This window comes from Bos indicus, chromosome 2 (genome assembly GCF_029378745.1).
Source record: "Bos indicus isolate NIAB-ARS_2022 breed Sahiwal x Tharparkar chromosome 2, NIAB-ARS_B.indTharparkar_mat_pri_1.0, whole genome shotgun sequence".
NCBI classification, from domain to species: Eukaryota; Metazoa; Chordata; class Mammalia; order Artiodactyla; family Bovidae; genus Bos; species Bos indicus.
The window spans coordinates 44,470,752-44,495,492 of NC_091761.1; the positions used below are offsets into that span (position 1 = coordinate 44,470,752).

At 39.1% G+C, this 24,741-nt stretch overlaps 1 protein-coding gene across 18 annotated transcripts in view; it reads left to right on the plus strand.

The window, feature by feature from the left end:
• The window catches only part of NEB (nebulin), a 219,245-nt gene that overhangs the window by 45,433 nt on the left and 149,071 nt on the right, over positions 1-24,741 (plus strand). For all 18 annotated transcript variants that reach the window (XM_070768009.1, XM_070767914.1, XM_070767927.1 and 15 more), the window contains 18 exons: positions 1,651-1,962; positions 2,067-2,273; positions 4,320-4,424; positions 5,374-5,481; positions 7,398-7,709; positions 8,679-8,885; positions 10,698-10,802; positions 12,263-12,370; positions 13,715-14,026; positions 14,551-14,757; positions 15,226-15,330; positions 15,492-15,599; positions 16,741-17,052; positions 18,191-18,397; positions 21,434-21,538; positions 22,364-22,471; positions 23,977-24,288; positions 24,409-24,615. In XM_070768009.1, coding sequence (XP_070624110.1) covers positions 1,651-1,962; positions 2,067-2,273; positions 4,320-4,424; positions 5,374-5,481; positions 7,398-7,709; positions 8,679-8,885; positions 10,698-10,802; positions 12,263-12,370; positions 13,715-14,026; positions 14,551-14,757; positions 15,226-15,330; positions 15,492-15,599; positions 16,741-17,052; positions 18,191-18,397; positions 21,434-21,538; positions 22,364-22,471; positions 23,977-24,288; positions 24,409-24,615 — 3,447 coding nt within the window. The remainder of the gene's footprint in view (positions 1-1,650; positions 1,963-2,066; positions 2,274-4,319; positions 4,425-5,373; positions 5,482-7,397; positions 7,710-8,678; positions 8,886-10,697; positions 10,803-12,262; positions 12,371-13,714; positions 14,027-14,550; positions 14,758-15,225; positions 15,331-15,491; positions 15,600-16,740; positions 17,053-18,190; positions 18,398-21,433; positions 21,539-22,363; positions 22,472-23,976; positions 24,289-24,408; positions 24,616-24,741) is intronic.

Sequence of the window (24,741 nt, forward strand, 5' to 3'; positions counted from 1 at the left end):
AAGGAAAATTCTCTAAACAGATCTGAATTTTCTTGGGGGTAAGGATTTGTATAACCTTGAGTGATCTGTTCTAATCAAGCCCCCTAATTTTAAATTCTCTTCTATAATTCTGCACAAATTCATGTCATTCTTCTGATAGATATAAAGAAGTTACTTGCTATTTACATCATCATAACCTCCTGATGGTAAACTTTTATCTCAAAACTTGCTTAATTTCTATGAATTCTCTCTTTCCCATACCTCTTTTTACTTCTTTGCTTCTACAGACTGATGAATGGACTTCCAGTGCCAGAGCCCCTAATAGTCAGTCATTAGGTTTCATTAAAGTTAAGACTTGTTTTTCTTTTCTTATCTTACTTCAATCCAGATGGGAATTGAAGTCACTTCCTCTTTGAGATGTAAATAAAATGGCCTCAAGGCCTTTCCTGCTGCCCTGCCGGAAGTGGGATGCCTTCCCCACCATTGCTGCTTTGCCTGAGGCTTTACCTTTTCTGACCACCTCAGGCTCCTGATTTGCACAGGATGGTTTTGCTCTGGCTCAGCTGGGCTCTCCTTCCTTGGACTTATTCTTTCTCCTCTGCATGATCCAGAGATGGAACACAGCTGCTGCTGCTTAGTATCCTTCCAAATCCCAAGTACAACTTGACTGACTGACTGATGTGAAGTTAACACTGCCCCAATGTAAATACACTAAGATTGAATGATGGAAGTCCATGTCCTAAAAGCCCTGCTCCAGGATGTCTCACTGATCTCCTTTCTCTGTGGTGTTCCCTTCCAGGCACCCCATCCCAACATTCACACAAACTTTCCTTCATGTCTCTGCTTCTCAGCTTCCTGGGCTTCTTCCCAGGTCTCCTTAAGGAAGCTCAGTTCTCTCCACTTTATTATTCAGAGCCAATTAGTGTTGCACACTACTTGTTCTGGGTCTTCTTTTGAATATCCAAAGACTCATTAAAATTGTACTCAGATCAGATCAGATCAGTCGCTCAGTCGTGTCCGACTCTTTGCAACCCCATGAATTGCAGCACGCCAGGCCTCCCTGTCCATCACCAACTCCTGGAGTTCACTCAGACTCACGTCCATTGAGTCAGTGATGCCATCCAGCCATCTCATCCTCTGTCGTCCTCTTCTCCTCTTGCCCCCAATCCCTCCCAGCATCAGAGTCTTTTCCAATGAGTCAACTCTTCGCATGAGGTGGCCTATTACTAGTAAAATTCTTCTACTACTGCTCCTAAAATAGCCAGGTATTTGGTTTTAGAAGCATAGTATAATTGGTGGAAATTGTGAAATATTTGGGCTTCCCTGGTGGTTCAGACAGTATAAGCCACCAGAGGAGTCCAAATATTTAAATTTTCACTTGTCTCTATCACTGTTGAAGTAGAAAAGAATTTGTTTTACTTTGTCACTGATGTGGATTATAGTAACACCCCCACCCCAACCTCTCTTGAGTGGCAGAAGCAACTATAGGCAACCAAATGGACTCTAACATTTTAATTTTACCAGGCTACATTGCAAATATATACAGGCCAATATCAAATTGTTTAGTTATGAAAATAATTTCTGGGGAGCTCAGTTGCTTCAAATCACGGTCTCAATTGTTCAGTAAAATCTTCCTAACTTAAAAAATATACCCACCTTTTTTTCCAATAGGTCCAATACAAAAAAGATTATGAAAAAGCCAAAGGGAAAATGGTTGGCTTCCAAAGTCTCCAAGATGATCCTAAACTGGTTCATTATATGAACGTGGCCAAAATACAGTCAGATCGGGAGTATAAAAAAGCCTATGAGAAGACAAAGACCAGACACAACACGCCCCATGATATGGTCAACATTGTGGCAGCTAAGAAAGCTCAAGATGTTGCCAGCAATGTCAACTATAAGCATTCACTCCATCACTACACCTACCTGCCTGATGCCATGGACCTGGAGTTGTCTAAAAACATGATGCACATACAGAGTGATGTAAGTGATGTTTATTCCATGAGACAGTCTCCCTCTAAGGTGGCAGCCTTGTGAGAGAACCCACTGCCTGGGGCACTCACTCCTCTCTTCCCCTTTTGCTGTAGAATGTCTATAAGGAAGACTACAACAACTGGATGAAAGGCATAGGCTGGATACCCATTGGCAGTCTGGAGGTAGAAAAAGTTAAAAAAGCAGGTGATGCCCTGAATGAAAAGAAGTACAGGCAACATCCAGATACCCTCAAATTTACCAGCATCGTGGACTCCCCAGTTATGGTCCAGGCAAAACAGAACACACAGCAAGTCAGTGATGTGAGTACAACAAAACCGAGCATGCAAGAGGATGGAGGGGCTTTAAAAAATCAGCTGGCCATTTTTATTCCCTGGACAAATTTGAAAATTTTATTCTGTTCCTTTTAGAATTATTATTTTATTTAAAAATAATAATTATAATTATTTTTACTTTGGATACTAACATTTTCTATTTTGCTTTTTTCCTTTTTTTTTTTTAAAACATCTTCCATTTTTAACTGCCTTGAAATTCTGTTATTGAATAAATTTGACATAGTACAAAACATTCTATTCTTAAATCCCCACATCTTATTGTGGCAAATTCATCATAGTCCATTCTATATAAAGATTTCTGTATTTGCTTTTCCTATGTAAAATATTAATACAGTGAAATAATACACGAGTAGTTGATTTTGCACCTCAGAAATCATCATACACAATTACTAGACTTTACTTATGTCTTGGCGGAGATTAGTAAATTGTTTGCCTGCCTGTCCATGAACAATGTATATGCTCTGGCTAAAGACAGATCTAAAGGAAATTTTGGTGTATGGAAGAGTAATAAAGGGACATCAAAAGCACTCACTCAGTAATTCAATGAATGAATGTTTTTGAATACTTTGCACTGTATTATGTGCTGATGATACAAAGATGGATGAGAATGAGTAGGATGTAGGATAAAACAAATACAGGACAAGAGTATAAGACAGAAGCATGGATAGAAACAGCATCACCATATAGACATGTTACAGGAGAGGCAGTGCTAAGTAGGTACAAGGGGAGAGAGCAACTCCTTGCCAGAGCCTCTCTGGCAAATAAGAAATGCCACTTTCCTGACAAAATGAAAAACATGACTGTCAAGAACTAGTGAATGGAAGGACAGTGAAGGATGAAGAATCCAGGATTATAACCAATTATTGAAGGTCTTGCATGCTAATTTATAGTCTGGACTTCAGTGGGTAGGTAACAAGAAGTTCTGAAGATGTTTAATCCATGGAGTTCTATAATGAGATCTGTGTTTTAAAAGTAATTGGCAAAAATTGCCGAGGTTATTTTGGAGAAGGGAAGGATTGGAGGCAAGGAGATGAATTAGAAAGCTGCTACAGAAATTCAACAGAAGCCTTATTTGGGCTTAACTCAGGCAATAGCTATGGGAAAGGAAATGTTTAGAGGGTGAAATTAATGGGATTCTCAGAATGAGTAGAGGTGGTTTCTGAAGGCAGTGAGGAAGAAGTGAAGATAGCTCTTAGATTCCTGCAAGGAATTATTTTGTATTTGGGTGAGGATTCATTTAGATATTAGTCATTTCAGATTTTACTTCTGATACATGTACACCAGTTTCCATATGGTATTCCACGCTAAAGAAGTGGAGGTATATACAATAAATGATAATCAAGAGATGAAAAATCTTCTTGAGATTCTGATTCTGTTTTAGTTTTAGAAAGTAAGCAATTTTTTTTAATTATCAAGAGGAGGACACAGTACGATTCCTACGCCACACATTTTGATGTCTTTCAGACATCTTTAAAATGACAAAATAGGGCAAATTTGAAGTGGTAAGTTTTTGCATATGCTAGATTTATATGTAAGCACCTTTACATTATGAGAAAATTATTATGTGCCTTACTGGTATGATTTATAATAGAAAGTTTTTTAGCAATATTGACTCATTCTAGCTAACTTTTTCTAAGAATAAAAAACAAACGACAAAACACAAGACTGTAAGAACTACTAACTCTACTAACAAAAAAATGACTTTTTTCTGGCTTTAGTGAATTGTTTTATCCATGTTATGATTTCACATTTGAACTCATTTTTTATTCATTTCTGTCAAGCAAAGATTTCAATTTTCTTGGGATTTTTTTCTCTCCAATACAGAGGCTGTTGTGTTTTCCTTAAGATATCAAGATCTCGAGTTTCTTAAAATAGGAAGATGCCTTTGATCATTTTAAACAATAGAAATAGTGGGAGACTATGCCAAGAAAAACTCCTTTAAGCATGTGATTAATATATTTTCTTTTTTGTACCATCCATAATGCATTTTATTTTTGTGACTATGTGTTGCAGATCTTATACAAAGCTAAAGGAGAAGATGTGAAACATAAATATACGATGAGTCCTGATCTTCCTCAATTTCTTCAGGCCAAGTGCAATGCTTACAATTTAAGTGACGTAAGTATGGTTTGTGATGGGGTGTGAAATCCAGACCTGATAATAAAATAACAGTTTTAGAGTATGACAAGGCCTTGACAATTTAGGTCAATTTTCTCTATAACCCTGTTAGATCATACCTCATAATGATTGTTCTGAACTTCCTGAGTCGGCCTTTTCAAGTGTGGTGGTGGTGGTGGTGGTTTAGTCGCTAAGTAGTGTCCAACTCTTGCGACCCCATGGACTATAGCCCACCAGGCTCCTCTGTCCATGGGATTTTCCAGGCCAGAATACTAGAGTGGGTTGCCATTTCTTTCTCCAGGGAATCTTCCCCACTCAGGGACTGAACCCGTGTCTCCTGAATTGTGGGCGAATTCTTTACTCCTGAGCCAGTGTGTACTAGGACAACTCTTAGGGGATACCCTTTTTCTTTGTTTAGACCTCAACCCCTATTCCTCTCATTTTCCTAGTTTTGCACATGGAGGAATTTTTTAATCCTCCAGAAAAATAAGGATAAATGATTTTTTTTTTTTTTTAACCAATAACCCTAAAATTTTTCAAGCTAACTACAGGTCTTCCTAGGATCTTTCTTTCATAAGATGGAACAATTTCATTTTCTCCAGTTGGTCCTTACATACTGTGGTTTCTAGAACCTTGATTACTCTCCTCTGGATCCATTCCGGTTTCTCAGTATCCCTCTTCAATATGTGCCTAAACCAGATTTGGGTGAATAGTTAGTACGGAGTCTAATAATTTTATACTGTATAAAGTAGGACATTTTGCTAAAGTGACTTTTTTTTAATTGAAAAATAGTTGATTTACCATTAGTGTGACTTCTCAAAACAGTGTGTGCTATAGGAGATTCTTCTAGCTTCTCTCTGGGAAAGAACAAAACAATCCCAGCTGTTGAGGAATCACTGTGGCTAATTACTCCACAGCATGCTGACATCTTGTTCCTTTTCCATCCCAGGTGTGTTATAAACGGGACTGGCATGATTTAATAGCCAAGGGCACCAATGTGCTGGGTGATGCTATCCCCATCACTGCAGCCAAGGCATCGAGAAACATTGCCAGTGACGTGAGTAAAAACTCTGGGTGAAATCTTGGTGGATTGCATTTTTTAAAGATAATTAAATGGGTGCTTGTTAAAGTGATACCACATTGAAAACAATATGTTGAATTAATGACATTGAAATTCTCCACAAATACTGCTTTGAAAACCTGTAACTTTTTCAATAATTTGTGATTCTTTTCAGTTGACCCCACTTGGTACAGCTGTCATAAATCTGAAAGCAGCTTTCTCCTCTGATTCATAGCCCAAATTACTTTCCCTGACACATTTCCCTCACAGCTCTCATTTGTTTTCAAGGAGAACACCCTGACAAGACACCAACATATTAAATTCAGATGACTGTCTGCATTATAATTATATTAAGAAGGTTGAGAAGATGTTAGATAAAATGGATAGATTTTATAAACCAAATGTAAAAAGCCCACTTTTCTAGAATATAATTTTGATTTATTTTATCTATAGTAGAATTGATATCCATTTCATCTGTAGTAGAAAAAAAATATACACTTGACTTCTTCCCATCATTGAAAAACAAAATTTTCCAAAAGCATGCACACCCATAGATTTCACTGTCACGCCGTATTCCAGTGGCTACAGTTTCTTTTTTAACTTTTTATTTTGTATTGTGGTATAGCCGATTAACAGACAATGTTGTGATAGTTTCAGGTCAACAGTAAAGGGACTCAGCCATACATATACATGTATCTATTCTCCCCCAAACTTCAAAGAGGCTACAATTTTGGTTTGAGACAAGAAAAGAAAGGAGTCACATATACAGAATATGTAGAATATAGGGTATAAGAATTCTCCAGCCTTCCATGTAGGGCTGGTACTGAAAATGTGTTCCTCAAAGGTTTGCCCATCACTATGAAATCTAGTTTAAGGAGAAGTGAAAGTCTAAAATATGACATTATCATTTCTCTTTTTAGCCCTTACATAGAACTTTTTCTAATATGTCTAGAAATCACTGGATAATCCTTTTGCCTGCTAGACTGTTGTTTATAAATCAGTGCTTAAATGGCAGGAGCAGAGCATCTTCAGAGTTTGGGTAGATTTGAATTCTCATACATAAAAATTGAGGGTTTGCTCTATTACCTGGAGTATAACTTAATCTATACCCCATTGCCAACTTTAGCTGTGAGAGACCTCGGACAGCAGAGCTTTTGCAGTTAGGTTTTTGCTGACGGGGAAGGGCTCAGTGGTTTCTCCCGTATTCTTCAGTTCCTCAATTCATCTGCAGTGCTTCAGCAGTGAGCTTGGAGAGGAGCTGCTGAGAAGTGGGGTTGGCTGAAAGCCCAGCTACTTACCTGCCTATGCAGCACCCAAATTGATGGCCACTTAAAAGAAGAGGGTTTTTTTTAAAACCATATGAAGTTAACCTGAGACAACATAGTAATATTTTCTCCACTCCAAAGAGACATGAGTATAACCATCTTTCATGTAGAGTTCTTTAGAGTTTCTTCTGCACCTGTTGTATACATATCACTGGGCCAATCAGAATAGAAAACAAAAGTATTTCTAGTATTCTGTGATGTGAACTAACATGTTGGATTAGGAAAATTCACATCCTTGGAAAACCAGGAGAGATTGGTCTTATATTTTGGAGTGTATCATGTTTATATTAAGTATGAAAACTCAGTGGGCTTTATATAAAGTTTAACATGCAAATCATCTATAGAATTCATAACAAAGAAAAACTAGTCCTGAATTTATCATGACACTCATTTATAACCTAGCACTGCTGGAAATAAATGCTTTCACTCTAAACTTTCTCAGGTTGGAGGGTGTTGGGTGGAGGTTGTTAGAATGCATTTCTTGTGTAGTCTTTCAGAAAGTGATAATATTCTTTGTGTGTGAATATACTTGCTGCACCCAATGTTCCCAGTGCTTAGGACTCTGCTAACCAAATTCTTCCTCTGCAGTATAAATACAAGGAAGCTTACGAGAAGGCAAAGGGAAAGCAAGTAGGTTTTAGAAGCCTCCAGGATGATCCCAAGCTGGTTCACTATATGAATGTGGCAAAGTTACAGTCTGATCGTGAATACAAGAAGAACTATGAAAACACCAAGACCAGCTACCATACCCCTGGGGACATGGTTAGCATCACTGCTGCAAAGATGGCCCAGGATGTTGCCACCAACGTCAACTACAAGCAGCCAATACATCATTACACATACCTACCTGATGCTCTGAGTCTTGAGCATATCAGGAATGTGAATCAAATTCAGAGTGATGTGAGTATGTATAATATAGCAGACCTAGAGATGTTCGTAATAAATGGGCGATCATTTCTTCCTATTTTAGTTAGACTTTGCAATACAATAAGATATTTGAAAAACGCACTTTAAAATACACAATCATTGAAACAGTAAGAAAGGCGTGATAGGCAAGCTGTGTTTTACTAGCTTTCTGTGTTCTCATCACAATCATTGATATCTTTATTAACTTATGGATCAAATATAGCACCATATTCTAATAAGTGTGGAGGCCACCTTGGCTCTCAACAAGAGGGAATGGTTGCTCCTGGTGGGCCTGCTTCAATGGTGATATGTACAATGCAAAATATGAGCATTCTCTATTCTTTCTGAATTCAAGAAAGTTTTTTGTTTGTTTTAACTCAAAGTCACATTCTCATATATGTGTCTCTATATAGCGAGTCATCTATAGTGAACCAGGCTTCTGGTTTTGTGATTGCAGCATGACTCATGGAGAGCTATATAAGGAAGGTGTTTAATATTCAGGGCATTTACTGCTGCAGGAGCCAGGTTTTTGTGAAAATTGTCCTTGGTAAAAGGAAGAAATGGTGTTCATTTATTGTTGCTCAATGAGAATGTCTCTCACACTGAGATAGAGGGGCCTAGGTGAACAGTGTGGGTGAAATGCAAAAGTTGTGGAGTTTTCAGTGAAATCAAAGGGAAAGCCCAATTTATGGTGAGAAGAGACACATTTTTTAAGCAGTACCTATGGAAATATGTGTCCTGGATTCCCTCTTGGAATGTATAATGCACTCTAATGACAGAGCTGCTTCTTCTTATGATCAAATTCTGAGTAAGAAGCTCTGGGGCAGACAGCCAAGAGAGCCACTGTAGAAACAAGCATGCTGACAGGCATGCTTCCTTCCCCCTGGATAGAATTGCAGATTTCCGGAACGTCCCTTGAGCATGCTCTAGGATATCTTCTCATCTGAGATTACTCTCTTACAGAATGTATATAAAGATGAGTACAACCACTTCTTCAAGGGCATGGGATGGATACCAATTGGTTCTCTGGAGGTTGAGAAGGTCAAAAAAGCAGGCGATGCATTAAATGAGAAAAAGTACAGACAGCACCCAGATACCATCAAGTTCACAAGTGTGCCTGATTCCATGGGCATGGTTTTGGCTCAGCACAACACAAAGCAGCTGAGTGATGTAAGTGGTTTCCCCTCAAATGGTTTTGTCTGTGAATAACCCCATGACCAGCTACTCCACCATCCTTCTTAACTCAGTCCGTGAGCGTGCATCTGTGTTAGTAAATCAGCTGCTTTTCAGAGCTATATTCAAAGGGTTTTACCTTTGTAGCAACTTGGGACTTCAAGAAGAACAGGGAGGAGAGAAGGAAGATGTTCCAAGTTTGCTTTATTTTCCAAATGTGGAGAGTCTGTGTTGTTCATAAGCAGAGCCCTACATTATCGATGTGAAAAGAAATTATCACTATTATCATCTGTGACCTTGTCTGAATTGCAAACCCAAGATATTTATTGCTCTGAGTTGCAAGAGTTCTACCTAGGTAAATGAGAAGAAGGCTAATTAATATCCTAATCTTTTTGCCAAAAAGAAAGAAAGCCATAGCCGGATATTCTGAGAGGCCTTAGGGAGGGCTGAAGTAGTTTACTTTCAGAGCCATCTGGAGTCTCCTTTCTAAGCTCAGGTCTATCTGGACCCTTTTTCTTAGTCAGAGGCTAATAACAATGCTGTGTTTCACCTCATTTGATAAGTTCAGAGTCATGTTATGATACCTCCACCAGAAAGAGAGTGGTAAGTAGAAAACAAAGGAGGGAAGAAACTATGTGTGTTTGGTCCCAGATATTTGAAGATGGGAAATACATTCTTTGGCTCGGATTTGAGGGTTAACTGTGGATTTTATTTCTCAGACCAGTTCCACATTACCACAGATATTTCAAGATTAATTCAATTTTAGTGGCACTAAAGGGTGTAGATTCTTGCAACTTCTCTTGTACTGACAAAGTGTCATTTTTCCCTGTGTTTTTCCTGTTAGCTAGGAAAACCCTACACTCAGTTTATGAACTCCCTGTCCCAATAAATGCCATCAAATCTCCTTAGTTACTCAAGCTTGAAACCTGGCAGTCACCGCTGACGCCTCGCTGTGTGAACCACGCGTCCAGTGCATCTGCTGGGTTCCCGCCCCACTCTCTCAGCCATCCTGTCGCAGCACTTCCGTCTTTCAGCTGCCACCAACCCTAGTTCTGGTCCCCATCTGTCTCATATGGACAACTACAGTAATCCATTATCTCGACTCCCTGCCTGAGGTCCCATGTGACAACCAAAAAGACTATCTTAAAATGTGAATCATGTCCTTCTCATACTTAAAGCCTGTTAGTAACTTCTCCTCGAACTCAAAATCTAAACTTGTTAACTTGGTTGAAATGAAAAGGCCCTCAGCTCTGTGGCCCTGCCCTCCTCCTGTCTAATCCTTCTGGGACCCCCTCAGAGCCCTCTGTGACCTTCAGTCCCTCAAGCTGGCTGTGCCTTTCCAGACCCCGGACTCCGAATGCTCCTCTTCTGCCCAGACCCTTCCCCTTTCTTCATGTTTGAGTATCAGTGGTACCTTTCTAGAGAGCCTTTGATGTCCCCTTTTGTTTCTTTCCTGAAGTTATTTTATTTACACCACAAATTCTAGCTCCATCTTGCAGTTTGTTTTTTCTGTTTCCTCTCCAGGACTATAAACTCCAAGGTCAGCTTTTATTTATTTATTAAATAAACTTGAACACTTTAAACCAGGACCTACCACACTGCCAATTGCCCCACACCATTGTGCAATAAATATTGGTGGAATGAGTGAATGAATATGTCTGTCAACACTCTCTCTGCATGATAGAGTAGCTAACTGCCTTGTAAATGGAAAAACACAAATGATAGTCTTCCTTTTTAAAAGAACATGTCCTAGATGAAACTTACATTATGTTAGCTAATACAGTTTGCATGCTGCCTCCTTGTTTTTAGTTGAACTACAAGGTGGAGGGAGAGAAAGTGAAGCACAAGTACACTATGGACCCCGATGTGCCCCAGTTTATTCAAGCCAAGGTCAATGCCTACAACATGAGTGATGTGAGTATTTGGCTGGGTGCCTGTCTTAGTATTGCATCAGGGGCCTCCCCTTTCCAGCTCTGTGTAATTCCAGCACTGAGAATTTTAGAGGAAGCCAACTGAGTGTGGGCCCTTGAGTCTGTTGGAGAAGATCATTGACAGGACAAGACTATCGGGTGATCCTGGAGCTGGACCTGGGCAATTGGAGGCTCCTTATCCCACTCCTATCCCACAGTGGGAGCCATTTTCAAGGACGCGGCCTTGAGAGACCAATGTGTGGTTGAGACCACTCGGGACTGAATCTAGTTGAGGCCTAAATAAACTAGTATGGCTCTGGTGGGCAGTTGCAAAGATTTGTTTGTCTTGTGACTGCCCAAAAACACTCACTAAGTTCCCTTGTTTATTAAACCTGTCACCTACCAAGCTGGAGAGTTTAGCCTGTTTCTTAAGTTTCTCCTTGCCCTCCCTGTATGGGGACACATTTGCAAATCAATGGACTACAGATTGGATTCTTATCATAGAATATGAGGCTAGAGGTAGCATTCATTTCACTTAACGCAGACTTTTCCCAACTGTGGGCCATGATTCATTAGCTGTTAAATCAATCTAGTAGTCTGTGTTCCATTTTTTAAAAAGTGAAAGAAATTGGGACATTCAGATTGGAAAATCAGGAGTGCACAATCTGTAGTAATTGTAAGTATTGCTATCTCTGACTTTTGGCTATTTGTTAAACTTCTAAAAATGCTCACCACAATTTTCTTTAGAAAGTCTTTTTTTGTATGTGACTAGCATCTCTCTTGGATACTTAATTAGTGGTGATGTTTAAATGTACTATTATGAATTATTTCATTTTGCTTTTAAATCAAATTGGTAAATTCTAATTTAAAGACATAATCAAACCTGGATAAAACCTGTTCATTTCTTAAAAGATGACTTAGTCATTCTTCCTAACATTTTAGACTCTATTTTATTGCCAAATAAACAATCTTTAAGTACTCATTTTTATGCTTTTGGTTTATTTAAAACTTTTTCCCTAGTTTTATAAGTAATATTTAAACATTAAGGTTAATTAAAGCAGGGTAATACTATGTCTGAATTTGTTATTTTACTATCCACATCTTTGTGTAAGTTTAAAATGCTTCATACAAAAATTACAAGAAAATAAAAGCATTACATGCTTATTATAGAAAAATTGAAAAGTATAGAAAATTATGGAAAAATTTGTATTGTTATCCCACATTCAAAGCATTACCTTTCCACTGATTTTTTATACAAACATATACATTTTTTTACAGCAGTTGAGATCATACTGTGTATATAGTTTACTGATATATTTTTTAAAAAGAATCTAATAGATCGTGAAAAGATGAACAAAGAGCCCTAACTCTGAATTTTTTAATAGTAAGGGATATATTATGACGATTTTGGCATCCTGTTTTTAATTACATCAAATATTAAAATAATCTTTCCTTTTTTCCAAGTCTCATTATAAAGCAGATTGGAAGAAAACCCTTGCTAAGGGCTATGATTTGAGACCAGATGCCATTCCCATTGTTGCTGCAAAAAGTTCAAGGAATATTGCTAGCGATGTAAGTCTAATTTGAAAGTAGCAAGCTTTTTTTGTATTTTACAAATCTTTACATGGTGTATGAGGTTATATGAGCTATATTAGAAAGCAAATAAAGGTTGTAATATAAAAATATTTCCTAATATCTTATGTACCAGTTTTTTTATCTTGCTTCACTTAAAAATATTTAAAAGCTCATTCAGTTACCAAGGATAGGACTTTTTTAAACTCTGAAATACTTGAAATTCTCATTATTATTATTATTATGAATGTGAAAACCACTTTTTATTTGGATTTTGTTAAGAAAAAAAACCTTGGTATACTGAAATATCACTAAATCAAAAAAGTCTCCCATTATTTTAAAAGAATACAATATTTTATAATTTCCATAAAGAAAAAAATCTGGTGACTTATGGAAAACCAGGAAGAATTATAGATTAAATGACAGTATTTTAGTTTTCTGTCATGAGTTTTATGCTTATTTACTTAATTTACTTTTTACAAATTAAGTTTTATTTTCTATATAAATTGATTTAATGCCTTGATATAGTCGAAACATATTCATTTGGAGTCTAGTATGCTGACTCAATGGACTTGAGTTTGAGTGAACTCCAGGAGTTGGTGATGAACGGAGGCCTGGCACGCTGCAATTCATGGGGTTGCAAAGAATCGGACATGATTGAGTGACTGAACTGAACTGATGCTAGTTTTTATAATGTCTTTGCTGAAATTTACTCAGGATCATACAAATATGTGCTCAGTTGCTAAATTGTGTCCAACTCTTAGCAACCCCATGGACTGTAGCCCACCAGGTTACTCTGTCCATGGGATTTCCCAGGCAAGAATACTGGAGTGGGTTGCTATTTCCTTCTTCAGAAGATCTTCCCAATCCAGGGATTGAACCCAGGTCTTCTGCATTGGGAGGCAGATTCTTTACCACTGAGCTACCTAGGAAACTTATTCACTGGAGTCTAGTATGCTAATTTTTATAATGTCTTTGCTGAAATTTACTCAGGATTATACAAATACTTACTTAGGTAATACAAATTAATCAAAGAAACATAGTAAAAACTATGTACACCAAATCCTTAATAAACTTTTTAGGAACCTTTGAGCATATTCAGAGAACCTACTTATGTCTAATCTAGATATAAGCTGTAATTTATTCCATTTTTAATTATCCCCAGAGCATATCCCAAGACCGTCCATTGGAAATATTTTGGTAGTTGTTTATTTAAAAATACTAAAAACTTAGATGTTACGTAGATTCAGTTTGTCTATTGCTTAATCTGTGATATAAATTCAACTGAACACTTTCCTACAGTCGACCCTATCAAACTTCCATCTGCCCTTCTTTTTCATATAGTTCAAATATAAGGAGGCCTACGAGAAAACCAAAGGCAAACAAATTGGATTTCGCAGTCTTCAGGATGATCCTAAACTGGTTCACTTCATGAATGTAGCCAAAATGCAGTCAGATCGTGAGTACAAAAAGGGCTATGAAGCCAGCAAGACCAAGTATCACACACCTTTGGATATGCTCAGCGTGACAGCAGCCAAGAAATCTCAGGAGGTCGCCACCAACACCAATTATAAACAACCCTTCCACCACTACACCCTGCTGCCCGATGCCTTGAATGTGGAGCACTCCAGGAATGCGATGCAGATTCAGAGTGATGTACGTAGCATTCATCAGATTGTCAGCATAGAATGAGTTGGCCATGTCTACTGGTGGCTCACTCCATCCTAAACCTGGCTGGACTCACTGTAATTAGGGATCCTCTCCAGAATTGGGGATTTTAGGATTTTACTAACTTGAACTGTACATATGTAGTTTTATTTGGTTATTATATACATATTTTTAAACTTTGGATGTCAGACCCCAGTATATGATGTATTCTGTGAAAGACTAAGAGGTGCAAATGGATGCTATATAATAATCCTTCCAATGTAAAATTTTGTTAACTTTCCTGCAAGAAATTTAAATTTTTAAAGGGATTGGGTCAGGATTGTCTGTTCAAAACCACCATGAATACATTCACTTTTATAATTTCTTTTTCTGAAGAATGGTAGGGAATAAAATATGGGTTATTCTCCCCATCCCCCTATCCTTTTTTTTTTTTTTTAATGGGCAAATAATATGTCTAAAGAAACCCAAGCCTTGACTCTTTCTGCAATGAAATTTCCTTTTTCCTTGTAAAGAACCTGTACAAATCTGACTTCACCAACTGGATGAAAGGGATTGGCTGGTTGCCATTAGAGTCACTGGAGGTAGAGAAGGCAAAGAAAGCAGGAGAGATTCTCAGTGAAAAGAAGTACCGCCAGCACCCCGAGAAGCTGAAGTTCACATACGCCATGGACACAATGGAGCAAGCGCTAAACAAAAGTAACAAACTGATCATGGACAAGGTAAGAACTTACCTGCTGGTCTCAGCCTCAGAACTCCCGCAGTGCTCAAGCCATTGAACCAGCATCACCACTTTGACCTTCATCAGAGTTTTCATCTTTCTGATGATCATGGCCATGGTGGTGGGAGGGGGTAGTCTATAACCTCTCTTGTATCTAGAGAGCTCCAACTTATACTGACCCCAGGCTGACTGTCAACACCATGCTGAATGTGTGATGGAACCACAAAACTCCATGTAGTGTGTGATTGGGGCAGGAAGACATTTGTTTCAGTAGAAAGAGGGCTCCCATGTTTGATGGTTTTTTAAACTCATGTGCTCAGTCTCATCAGCCCTTCTTGATGTTTGCTTCATTTTGCAATGTCAAATTGACCCTCTTCTGCCCTGGAACTGTGGGTCTCTCCCTCACATTGTGATAGCATGTTGCAGATTAGTCCTGCTGTATAGTCATATGTGGCCTTTCTTGTTGCAGAGGCTCTACACTGAGAAATGGAACAAAGACAAGACCACTATTCATGTCATGCCTGATACTCCAGACATTTTACTCTCCAGAGTAAACCAGATCACCATGAGTGATGTAAGTAGGTGAACACCAGAAACAAAAATGAGGGGCGGGGAGGCTGAAGGAAGCCAGTATTTGTGGAATATCTGTCTCCCACATGCCAACCACTTTAAAATCAGGATCCCCGTTCTAACCTGACTAACAAGATGCTGGCATTTTTCTACCTCATCACTTAGAAACTGTACAAAGCTGGCTGGGAAGAAGAAAAGAAGAAAGGATATGATCTGAGGCCTGATGCCATCTCAATAAAGGCTGCAAGAGCCTCCAGAGACATTGCCAGTGATGTAAGTGATTCCTCTGGGCTTTATTTAGTATAAAGGAAAAAAGCAAATGAGCCAAGCTTGTGTGTATGCAGGAGCTGCAGTCAGCTCTGTTCAGTGTTGGTGGGACCCCCATCCTTTGTAACACACAAGACACATCCCTTCACCCAGCCCTGCTGCTGCTGCGGCTAAGTCGCTTCAGTCGTGTCCGACTCTGTGCGACCCCATAGACAGCAGCCCACCAGGCTCCCCCATGCCTGGGATTCTCCAGGCAAGAACACTGGAGTGGGTTGCCATTTCCTTCTCCAATGCATGAAAGTTAAAAGTGCAACTGAAGTCACTCAGTTATGTCCGATTCTTGGCAACCCCATGGACTGCAGTGCACCAGGCTCCTCCATCCATGGGATTTTCCAGACAAGAGTACTGGAGTGGGGTGCCATTGCCTTCTCCGTCACCCAGCCCAAGGACCCTCTAATCATGTGTTCATTATTTAATGTAAAAGGTAACAGGGTCTTGTTAAAATAATTAAATTGTGCTATGTGCTGTTGCTTCAGTTGTGTCCAACTCTTTGAGACCCCATGGACTATGGCCCTTCAGGCTCCCCTGTTCATGGGATTCTCCAGGCAAGAATACTGGAGTGGGTTGCCATGCCCTCCTCCAGGGGATCTTCCTGACCCAGGGATCGAACCTGCATCTCTTTTATCTGCTGCATTGGCAAGAAGGTTCTTTACCCCTAGTGCCACTTGGGAAGCCCCAAAATAATTCAACTGTTAGTGGGCAATTCTAAGCAAACACTGGGATACGAGCTATACATTTTGCCCAGAAGATTCATTACCAGGCTCTTTCCTGATTGTAGAGAAATGGTGCCTGCAGCCTTTTCCATTGGTTACACAGCTGAGTGGGGAAAGCCTCTTTCTAAGTCTCCCTAAAGCAACTTATTTACACCTCTCTTTGATTAACTCTGAGATGATTCTTTCCCTCATGGACTCAATTCTGGCAAGAAATTTGAAGTAAAGTAGTTTGCTCCCTGGCCCATCCCAGCAAATCTTCCTTTTCTAAGTTTAGAGTAGCCCTAAACCCATGACTAAGCTAATGGCATCTAGTGAACTATATTTTGTTCTGTTTCCTTCACTATCTCACGTCCATGTTCCTTTTCCATCCACAGTACAAGTACAAGCAAGCCTATGAACAAGCCAAAGGGAAACAAATTGGCTTCCGGAGCCTCGAGGACGACCCCAAGTTGGTGCACTTCATGCAGGTGGCCAAGATGCAGTCAGACCGGGAGTACAAGAAGGCTTATGAGAAATCCAAGACATCCTTCCAAACCCCAGTGGACATGCTCAGTGTGGTGGCTGCCAAGAAGTCTCAGGAGGTGGCCACCAATGCCAACTACAGGAACGTGATCCATACCTACAACATGCTTCCTGATGCCATGAGCTTGGAATTGGCCAAAAACATGATGCAGATTCAAAGTGATGTATGTGACAGCCACGTTTGCAGAGCACTTACTTTGAGATAATAGGCAAATCATGAAAGACTCTAAGTAACGACATTTTGAAAATCCAAAAAGAAATTCATATGTAATTTCCCAATAAGATGTTTCATGTTTTACCTTAGACTGAATTTTTTTAAACACAAAGGAATGAATCTGATCTATTATTGTTGTAAGCATTGCTGGATGTTAGATTCAGGAATAGCAAATGAAATTTGGTTTCAGAAAGGATTTGTTGAAGGAAATACATCTAGCTGAGAAAGTTGGCAGTTTTTGTGGCTTCCATACTTTTTATGGTTCCTGATTAAGGAAGAAGTGAAGCAAAAAGTCAGATAACTTGAGAGCTACTGCCCCTCATTCCCAAACAGCTTTCATTTCTGACTTTGTAATTGCCTATCTTACTTACTGATGAAATAGGAGATGATGGCTGAAACAGCTATTAGGATAAATGCGAGGAAGGTACAAAGGGTGGAAAACCAAGAATTCAGCTACAGAGGCCCTTGGGTGGCTGGGAGAAATTAAATTATGAACCAAAGGCAGGCCACACCAAGCCCATATTTCTCTTTAGAAATGTAGAAGCTGAGCTATAGTTGGAGGGGTACACAAATATCCGAGTGAAAGCAACCATGGTACAGTTATAGAGGGAAATGTCAAAACAGAGGAGGGAAGCAATGAAATTTGCACAAAGTACTGGTGAGGTTTTCTGGCATACCTGAAGCAGTTTAACTGTGGTGGCTGCTCAAAGGCTTATAGCTAAAGATAGGAATGGGGTCCCCTGAGTCATCTATTAGCCAAGGGGACTTGGAGGTTTTTGTACGAGAATTAGTCCAGCATGGTCACCTTTCTTGAGATAGTAGTCACATGGTAGAGTGATCTATTTGGTATTTCTTAGCATTTTTTTCTTTATGAAGGTATTGAGAGAAACAAATCACAAAGATACTACTGCTTGTTTTAAATTTCTCATGCAAAGAAATGTGAAAAAGAAATTTAGGGATATAAGTAGTTGAAGTTGAATAAACTATTGGTTGAAAACTGAAGGGGAACTTACGGAATATTAAATACCTGCTCATGATTCTAGGAAGCTGTGATTTCTTCTCATCCTCAAACTTTTCCTCTTTTGTAGAATCAGTACAAAGCTGACTATGCTGATTTCATGAAAGGCATTGGATGGCTCCCTCTGGGCTCCCTGGAGGCTGAGAAAAACAAGAAAGCCATGGAAATTATCAGTGAAAAGAAGTATCGCCAGCATCCAGACACTTTGAAGTATTCCACCTTGATGGACTCGATGAACATGGTTTTGGCCAAGAATAATGCAAAAATTATGAATGAAGTAAGTCTTTCAATAATGTAGTGTTTGACAGGAATCAGAAATAAGCCAGGAATATCTTACATTTAACCTACAGGTTTTGATAATAGTTTTATAGCATCATAGTTAATGTTTCCTCTAAAAAAGGGTCTTATAGTTAAAGAAAAAGATACAAATTAGTCCTAATAAAGTGCCCTCTTCAAATGTTTAATGAACCACCCTACCCAGTAGACGTAAGTATAGACTTTTTCCATGCATATCTTGAGAATGAGTCCCACTTGTTTAAGGTGAAGTTGAGTAGAAGTTCATGATGCTGACTCAGTAGATTGCGGGGCTGTGTGTCGCAGCCCACCCCTCTTCCTTGCTCTTTGCTGGAATAAAGGAAAACTCCTAGATTACATGGCTGTAGCAGCATTTCTGAGCTAGAAACTTCTCTAGCCAATCCTAAGAGCAATTGCTTTGCACCACTAGTTCCTTGGATCAGTAATGATTCCAGTCTTTAGAAAAGTCTCACTGTAGTTTGACATTATTAGCGATTGGTTGATTTCATGACCAACAATCAAACAAGCACATCACCCTGTTTTGTTTTTACCCTCTTTCCTTGAACACCTGTTTTCAAGTTGCAGATAACAGAATAATTACAGCAGCATTGGTTATATTGTGCAGATCACAACTAGAAATGCCACTGAGTAACCAAAAAGGGGAAAAATAATTTGGACCTAACATGATACAGTTGCAGAAAGTGATGTAGAAAGAGCTGTATTATGCTAAGTCTCCGAGTAAATCCTCTGGAATCTTCTGAGAGAGAAATTTATCAAGAAGATCAGCCTCTTTGAAAGGGACTTGTCAGCACAAGGCACAAATCTCAGTGTCCCTTTTAAGATATAGAATTTAAACTATCACAAACATACATTTATTTTTTAAACACTTTTTCATTTTTCCAATGTTAATGATTATCATTTTAGACTACTGATGCCAAGATGAGAATCATAGAAATAGCAAATGCGCTATAGCACTAAGAAGTATCTTGGTGATCATCAGGTCGAATCCCTTTGTTGCAGGGTTGAGGAAAGTGTGGCCCAGAGAGGCAAGGCACCTCCTTTAGAGACACAGAGCAGGTGAATCACCTGGTCTAGACTAGAGCCAGGACTCTGAGGAATAAGTATTGCTCTTTCCACTAGAATTGCACTGTCTAATACTATAGTCACTAGCCACATGTGATGACAAATCTAAGTCAATTAAATAATAATGATTCAGTTCTACATTTACATTAGTTACATTTCAAGTGATTGATAGCCCTGTGTGGCTAGGAGCTGTCGTGTTGGTTGACACAGACATTTTCATCACTGCATAGTTCTGATTGGTTCTGCTGGTCTTGAACAGAGATCAGAAAATTACTGCTTTCTTAACTAAAGTTTCATTGTAACACAGCCACAGCTCTTCATTTGCATATTGTCTGTGGCCACTTTTGCACTGCAATAGCAGAACTGAGTATTATATAGCAGAGATTCTGTGACTCGCAAAACCTAACATTATTTACTATTTGACTCTTGACATTTATCAACCCCTGATCTAGGAGAAAACTCTAGAAGATTTGTTTTTATTTTTTAAGTCAAACCTGGCTAAAACAAAGAGCAAGCATTTTTCACCTACAAGATTTCCAAAAATTAAAAACTTGTGTGATATACAGTATTGGAAAGAAAGTTAATGTAAACTAGTTTTGCGAGTGTTAATTAAAATTAAAATTCATCCACCCAATACCCTTCAGAAGGCCTCATGTAAGTGCAAAGATATACATATATACATATATCTGTTAGTATTTTTTGCAGGTTAGGGTCTCCAAAAGGAGATGCTGAGATGGAATTTGGAGTACAGGGCATTTTTGGGGGATCAGTACCCGTGGGAGGCAGACATGGCAAGAGGAGTCCAACTGGGATGCTGGCCTTACAAAGCCTAGGTCAGTGCCACAGAGGACTCTTGAGTGGATACAGCCTGTCAGGAGTGTCCTTCGCTGGGTAAAATGGCCAGGACTTTGTACCTGGACTCTGAAGATCCCTGAATGTGGCCACCAGGGAGATGTGCTCTTGAGTGAGGCAGCAAAACCCTGAAGCAGGTGACAATTTGGAGGCTGTCTGCAAACAGTTGGGGCACCAAGTCCTTCTTTGAATGGGTATCTGGGTGGTACATCTCCAGATCACTGCAAAGATTATGGCATCATTGCTTACTATAGAAGGAAATGAAAACAACAAATTAAATGTCTATCAATGGAGAACTGGTTAAATCAATTAGGTGATACCTCTTCATGGAATACCATGCAGCTCTTTAAATGAATGAAGTTAATTATTTTGAGACAGCTAAAAGATGTCTATCATATAATATTAAGTAAAAAAGCAAGATGTAGAATAATGTATATGACTTCATTTATATTTCAAAAGGACTTTATGTGGACTTTAATATGCCTAGAAAATTCTAAGATGGAAATGCTATATCCAGGCTGTAAAATAGGAAGATGGGACATTTTACTTTCCATTTTACATCCTCTCTACTATCTTGTTTGAGCACATTTTTCTTTTAAACTTTTAAAAAATAAGAGTGAGCTAACAAAAATATATAAAATATTGATATTTGTGTAAAATAATATGTATGTATGGGGCTTCCCTGATAGCTCAGTTGGTAAAGAATCTGCCTGCTGTGCAGGAGACCCTGGTTTGATTCCTGGGTCAGGAAGATCCTCTGGAGAAGGGATAGGCTACCCACTCCAGTATTCTTGGGCTTCCCTTGTCGCTCAGATGGTAAAGAATCCACATGCTTTGTGGGTCCCTTGGTTGATTTGGTCCCTGGGTTGGGAAGATCCCCTGGAGAAGGGAAAGGCTACCTAACTCCAGTATTCTGGCCTAGAGAATTCCATGGACCATATGGTCTATGGGGTCACAGAGAGTCGGACATAACTGAGTGACTGTCACTTTCAATGTGTATGTACTAAATTATTTAAAAAATTTTAAATATTAACTTCCATTGATTTCTTTTTCTTTCTTTTTTTTTTTTTTTTCCACTTTCCAGCACCTCTACAAACAAGCATGGGAGGCTGACAAGACCAAAGTCCATATCATGCCTGATATCCCCCAGATTATTCTGGCAAAGGCAAATGCAATTAATATCAGTGATGTAAGTAAGATTCTCCCCTGTTGTCATCTTTCTTTCTTACCCATTTGAACTAGTAAAAACAAAGTAACGATTAATGTTTTAATTTTGAGAGTGAATGTTTTGAAAATGAGTGGGAATCCACAAATGAGCATCTTTCTCTTTCTCATCTTGCTTTGATAAGAATAGGAATAGGCCTATTGATGGGCCTTGGGTCCAGCAGTTAGGAATTCGAAGGGAGTTGGATTTTGTTCTAGGGGTAGTTACTTTTTATCAAACTAGGAGAATTAAAGAGAATGGCTTTAGAGCCCAGGATGAGAGATAAAGAGTGAATCCCAGGACTTTCTTAGAGAGTCCTTCTACCAAGCTTTTGGAATGTTTCTAAAGAGGGAGTATTGGGAAAAGTTAAATGGAGAGGGAAGAACATTTTGAAGAATTTAGGTCAAGCCCCATAAGGAATGTGCAACACGTACTGTTGCACATTCTGCATAGGGGTTTTATTTCACCTCCTTTCTCATCCTAACCAGTTGCTAGGAAACCCTCAAATCCTACCAGGTGTTTTTTCTTTTGTTTGTTTGAATTACATAGGGATTTGGGATAGTTGACTTCTTTTTGGATTGTAGAATCCATACAATTATATACATTAAAATGTCCATTGCAAAACAGTGAACGTATTTTGATGTAAGAGCACGGCTTATTTGTTTTCTTCTCTTGACTCTTATTTGACAAAATGCATCAATAAATATAGTGGACTTTCACATTTCTAACTTCAGTGCCAGTTTAGTCTTTGAAAATAAATTAAGATTTTCCTATTTAGAAGAAAACTGTTTCCTTTGCTTCTCTTTCCAGAAACTCTACAAACTTTCTTTGGAAGAGGCTAAAAAGAAAGGCTATGATCTCAGAACTGATGCAATTCCTATCAAAGCTGCCAAGGCCTCAAGAGATATTGCAAGTGATGTACGTCTAAGGAAAGCAGTCACCTGACTGGGGGTTTCTTTTCTACCAAAATAATAAGGGCTGAGTTCTAAAAACACTGAATGAGTAAAACATGAGGAAAAAAAAAAAAGCATGCCTGCTAACAGTAGCCCCATTATGTTCTATGAACATGTCTTAACCTTGCTCTCGTGTTTTTTTGGATATTTCAAAAAAATAGAATGCCAGTCACATTATGACCACCTAGATGTCAGCTCCCTGACTCATGAGATCTGGGTGAATTTACTTTGGTCTCCCTCACCGAGACCGTGGCCTGTAGAAATCCAAAGCCATTCACTAAGTCTTTAATGAAGACTCGAGTTATCCTTGCCTACTGCCTCTTAGACTGTCTTCCTAACAGGATGTCTCAGAAAGGGCTGTGCTGGGGGTGCTGATCTTTTGTTCTCATGATAGCTGATTATCAAATAATTAGGAATTTTGCAAGCCCATTGTTAAACTATTGACCGCTTGATAACAGCTGTGATGGGAGTGTTTACACCAGAGAAATTGGCAAACATTATAAATTGGGGCTTTCCCCCCAACCCCAGAGAGCTGGTGTGCTTATCTACCATTGCCATAACACGTCATCTCAATGAGACTCACTTCTTTCATTTGTTTGTTTCAATAAGAAATCCACTCACAGTGAACATTAATGATTTGGGGGAAGTGGGAGGAGTGCATTCAGAGCACTCTTTCCTTAGCCATCCCCCAGGCATACTTTCTCTTTGCTCCACCTTCTCTGCTCTTCATCTTTTCTTCCTCTCCATCCCTACCCTACTCCTTCGTTGTCCCAAGAACTCCATATTCTTCTCCCTCTATTGTGCTGGAGTCATTTGGCTCTCCCAAATTGTAACCCCTAAGTTGCACACCTGAACCCACAAGAGATGGGCTGAATATGAAGCTTTCCATGTGTCAGGATCTCCCCACTATAGAGGGAAGGTGGTGATAAATAGCAAAATTTCTTCCCCATTACACCAGTATGGAGAATCTGGAAAAGAACTCCACAAATATAAAGCTACCCTGAAAGTATACTGTGTGTCTCATAACTAAGCCTATTATCAGTGTAAGACTGGCTGGATGATTTCTTGGGGCAACATTAAACTGCTTGGAGCAATCTGCTTTTTTTCTTTTATTGTTTGCTGTACTCTTATTACCTACTACAGGTCCCTTTTAACAACAGCATAAAAGCAGAAATCAGTGTGGTGTATCATCAAAAGATCAAGGTTCTAATCCTTAGGGACCTTAGCAAGTCATTCATCCCTCTGGGTCTCAGTTTACTCATCTATAAAATGGGGGCAGTAAGAATAACTTGCCGTCTACCTCACAATATATAGTTGTATCAGGTTACATAAATAAATGTGAAAAACGTATTCTCTGAACTACAGAATTCTATACAAGTATCATTTTTTATGAAATAGCAGAACATTGACACTAGAATGATATCTGGTCAAGGGAATTGCTCTGAATAAATATTAACATTTTCTTCACAGTATAAATACAAACACAGTTATGAAAAGGAGAGGGGGAAGATGGTTGGTTTCCGCAGTCTTGAGGATGATCCCAAATTAGTTCATTCCATGCAAGTGGCCAAAATGCAATCTGACCGGGAGTACAAGAAAAACTATGAGAAGACCAAGACCAGCTACCACACCCCTGCCGACATGCTCAGTGTCACGGCCGCCAAGGATGCCCAAGCCAATATCACCAATACCAACTACAAGCACCTGATTCACAAGTATATTCTCCTCCCCGATGCCATGAACATCCAGCTGTCCAAGAATATGAATCGCATACAGAGTGATGTAAGTGATCTTCTTTCTGGGTGATGATTGTGTTCCTAGCATGAGAAGGGAGATTACAGGCTCCTATGCCACATTGTTGTGTCTGAATTGATAAAGTAAATGTGCTTCCTCTGTTTATAGAATGAATATAAGCAGGACTACAATGAATGGTACAAAGGGCTTGGCTGGAGTCCAGCTGGTTCCCTAGAAGTGGAAAAGGCCAAGAAAGCAACTGAATATGCCAGTGACCAGAAATACCGCCAGCATCCTAGCAACTTCCAGTTTACAAAGCTGAATGACTCCATGGACATGGTGCTTGCTAAGCAGAATGCCCATACCATGAACAAGGTAAACTGAACAGCCAAGCTTCCCTGCAGCTCCCAGCCAGGCGGGGCTAACAGCCCCTGGTTCTTGTTTGGGAAATTTTAATTTGGACTCATCACTTCTATGCAGTGGCAAACAGTACCAGCACAC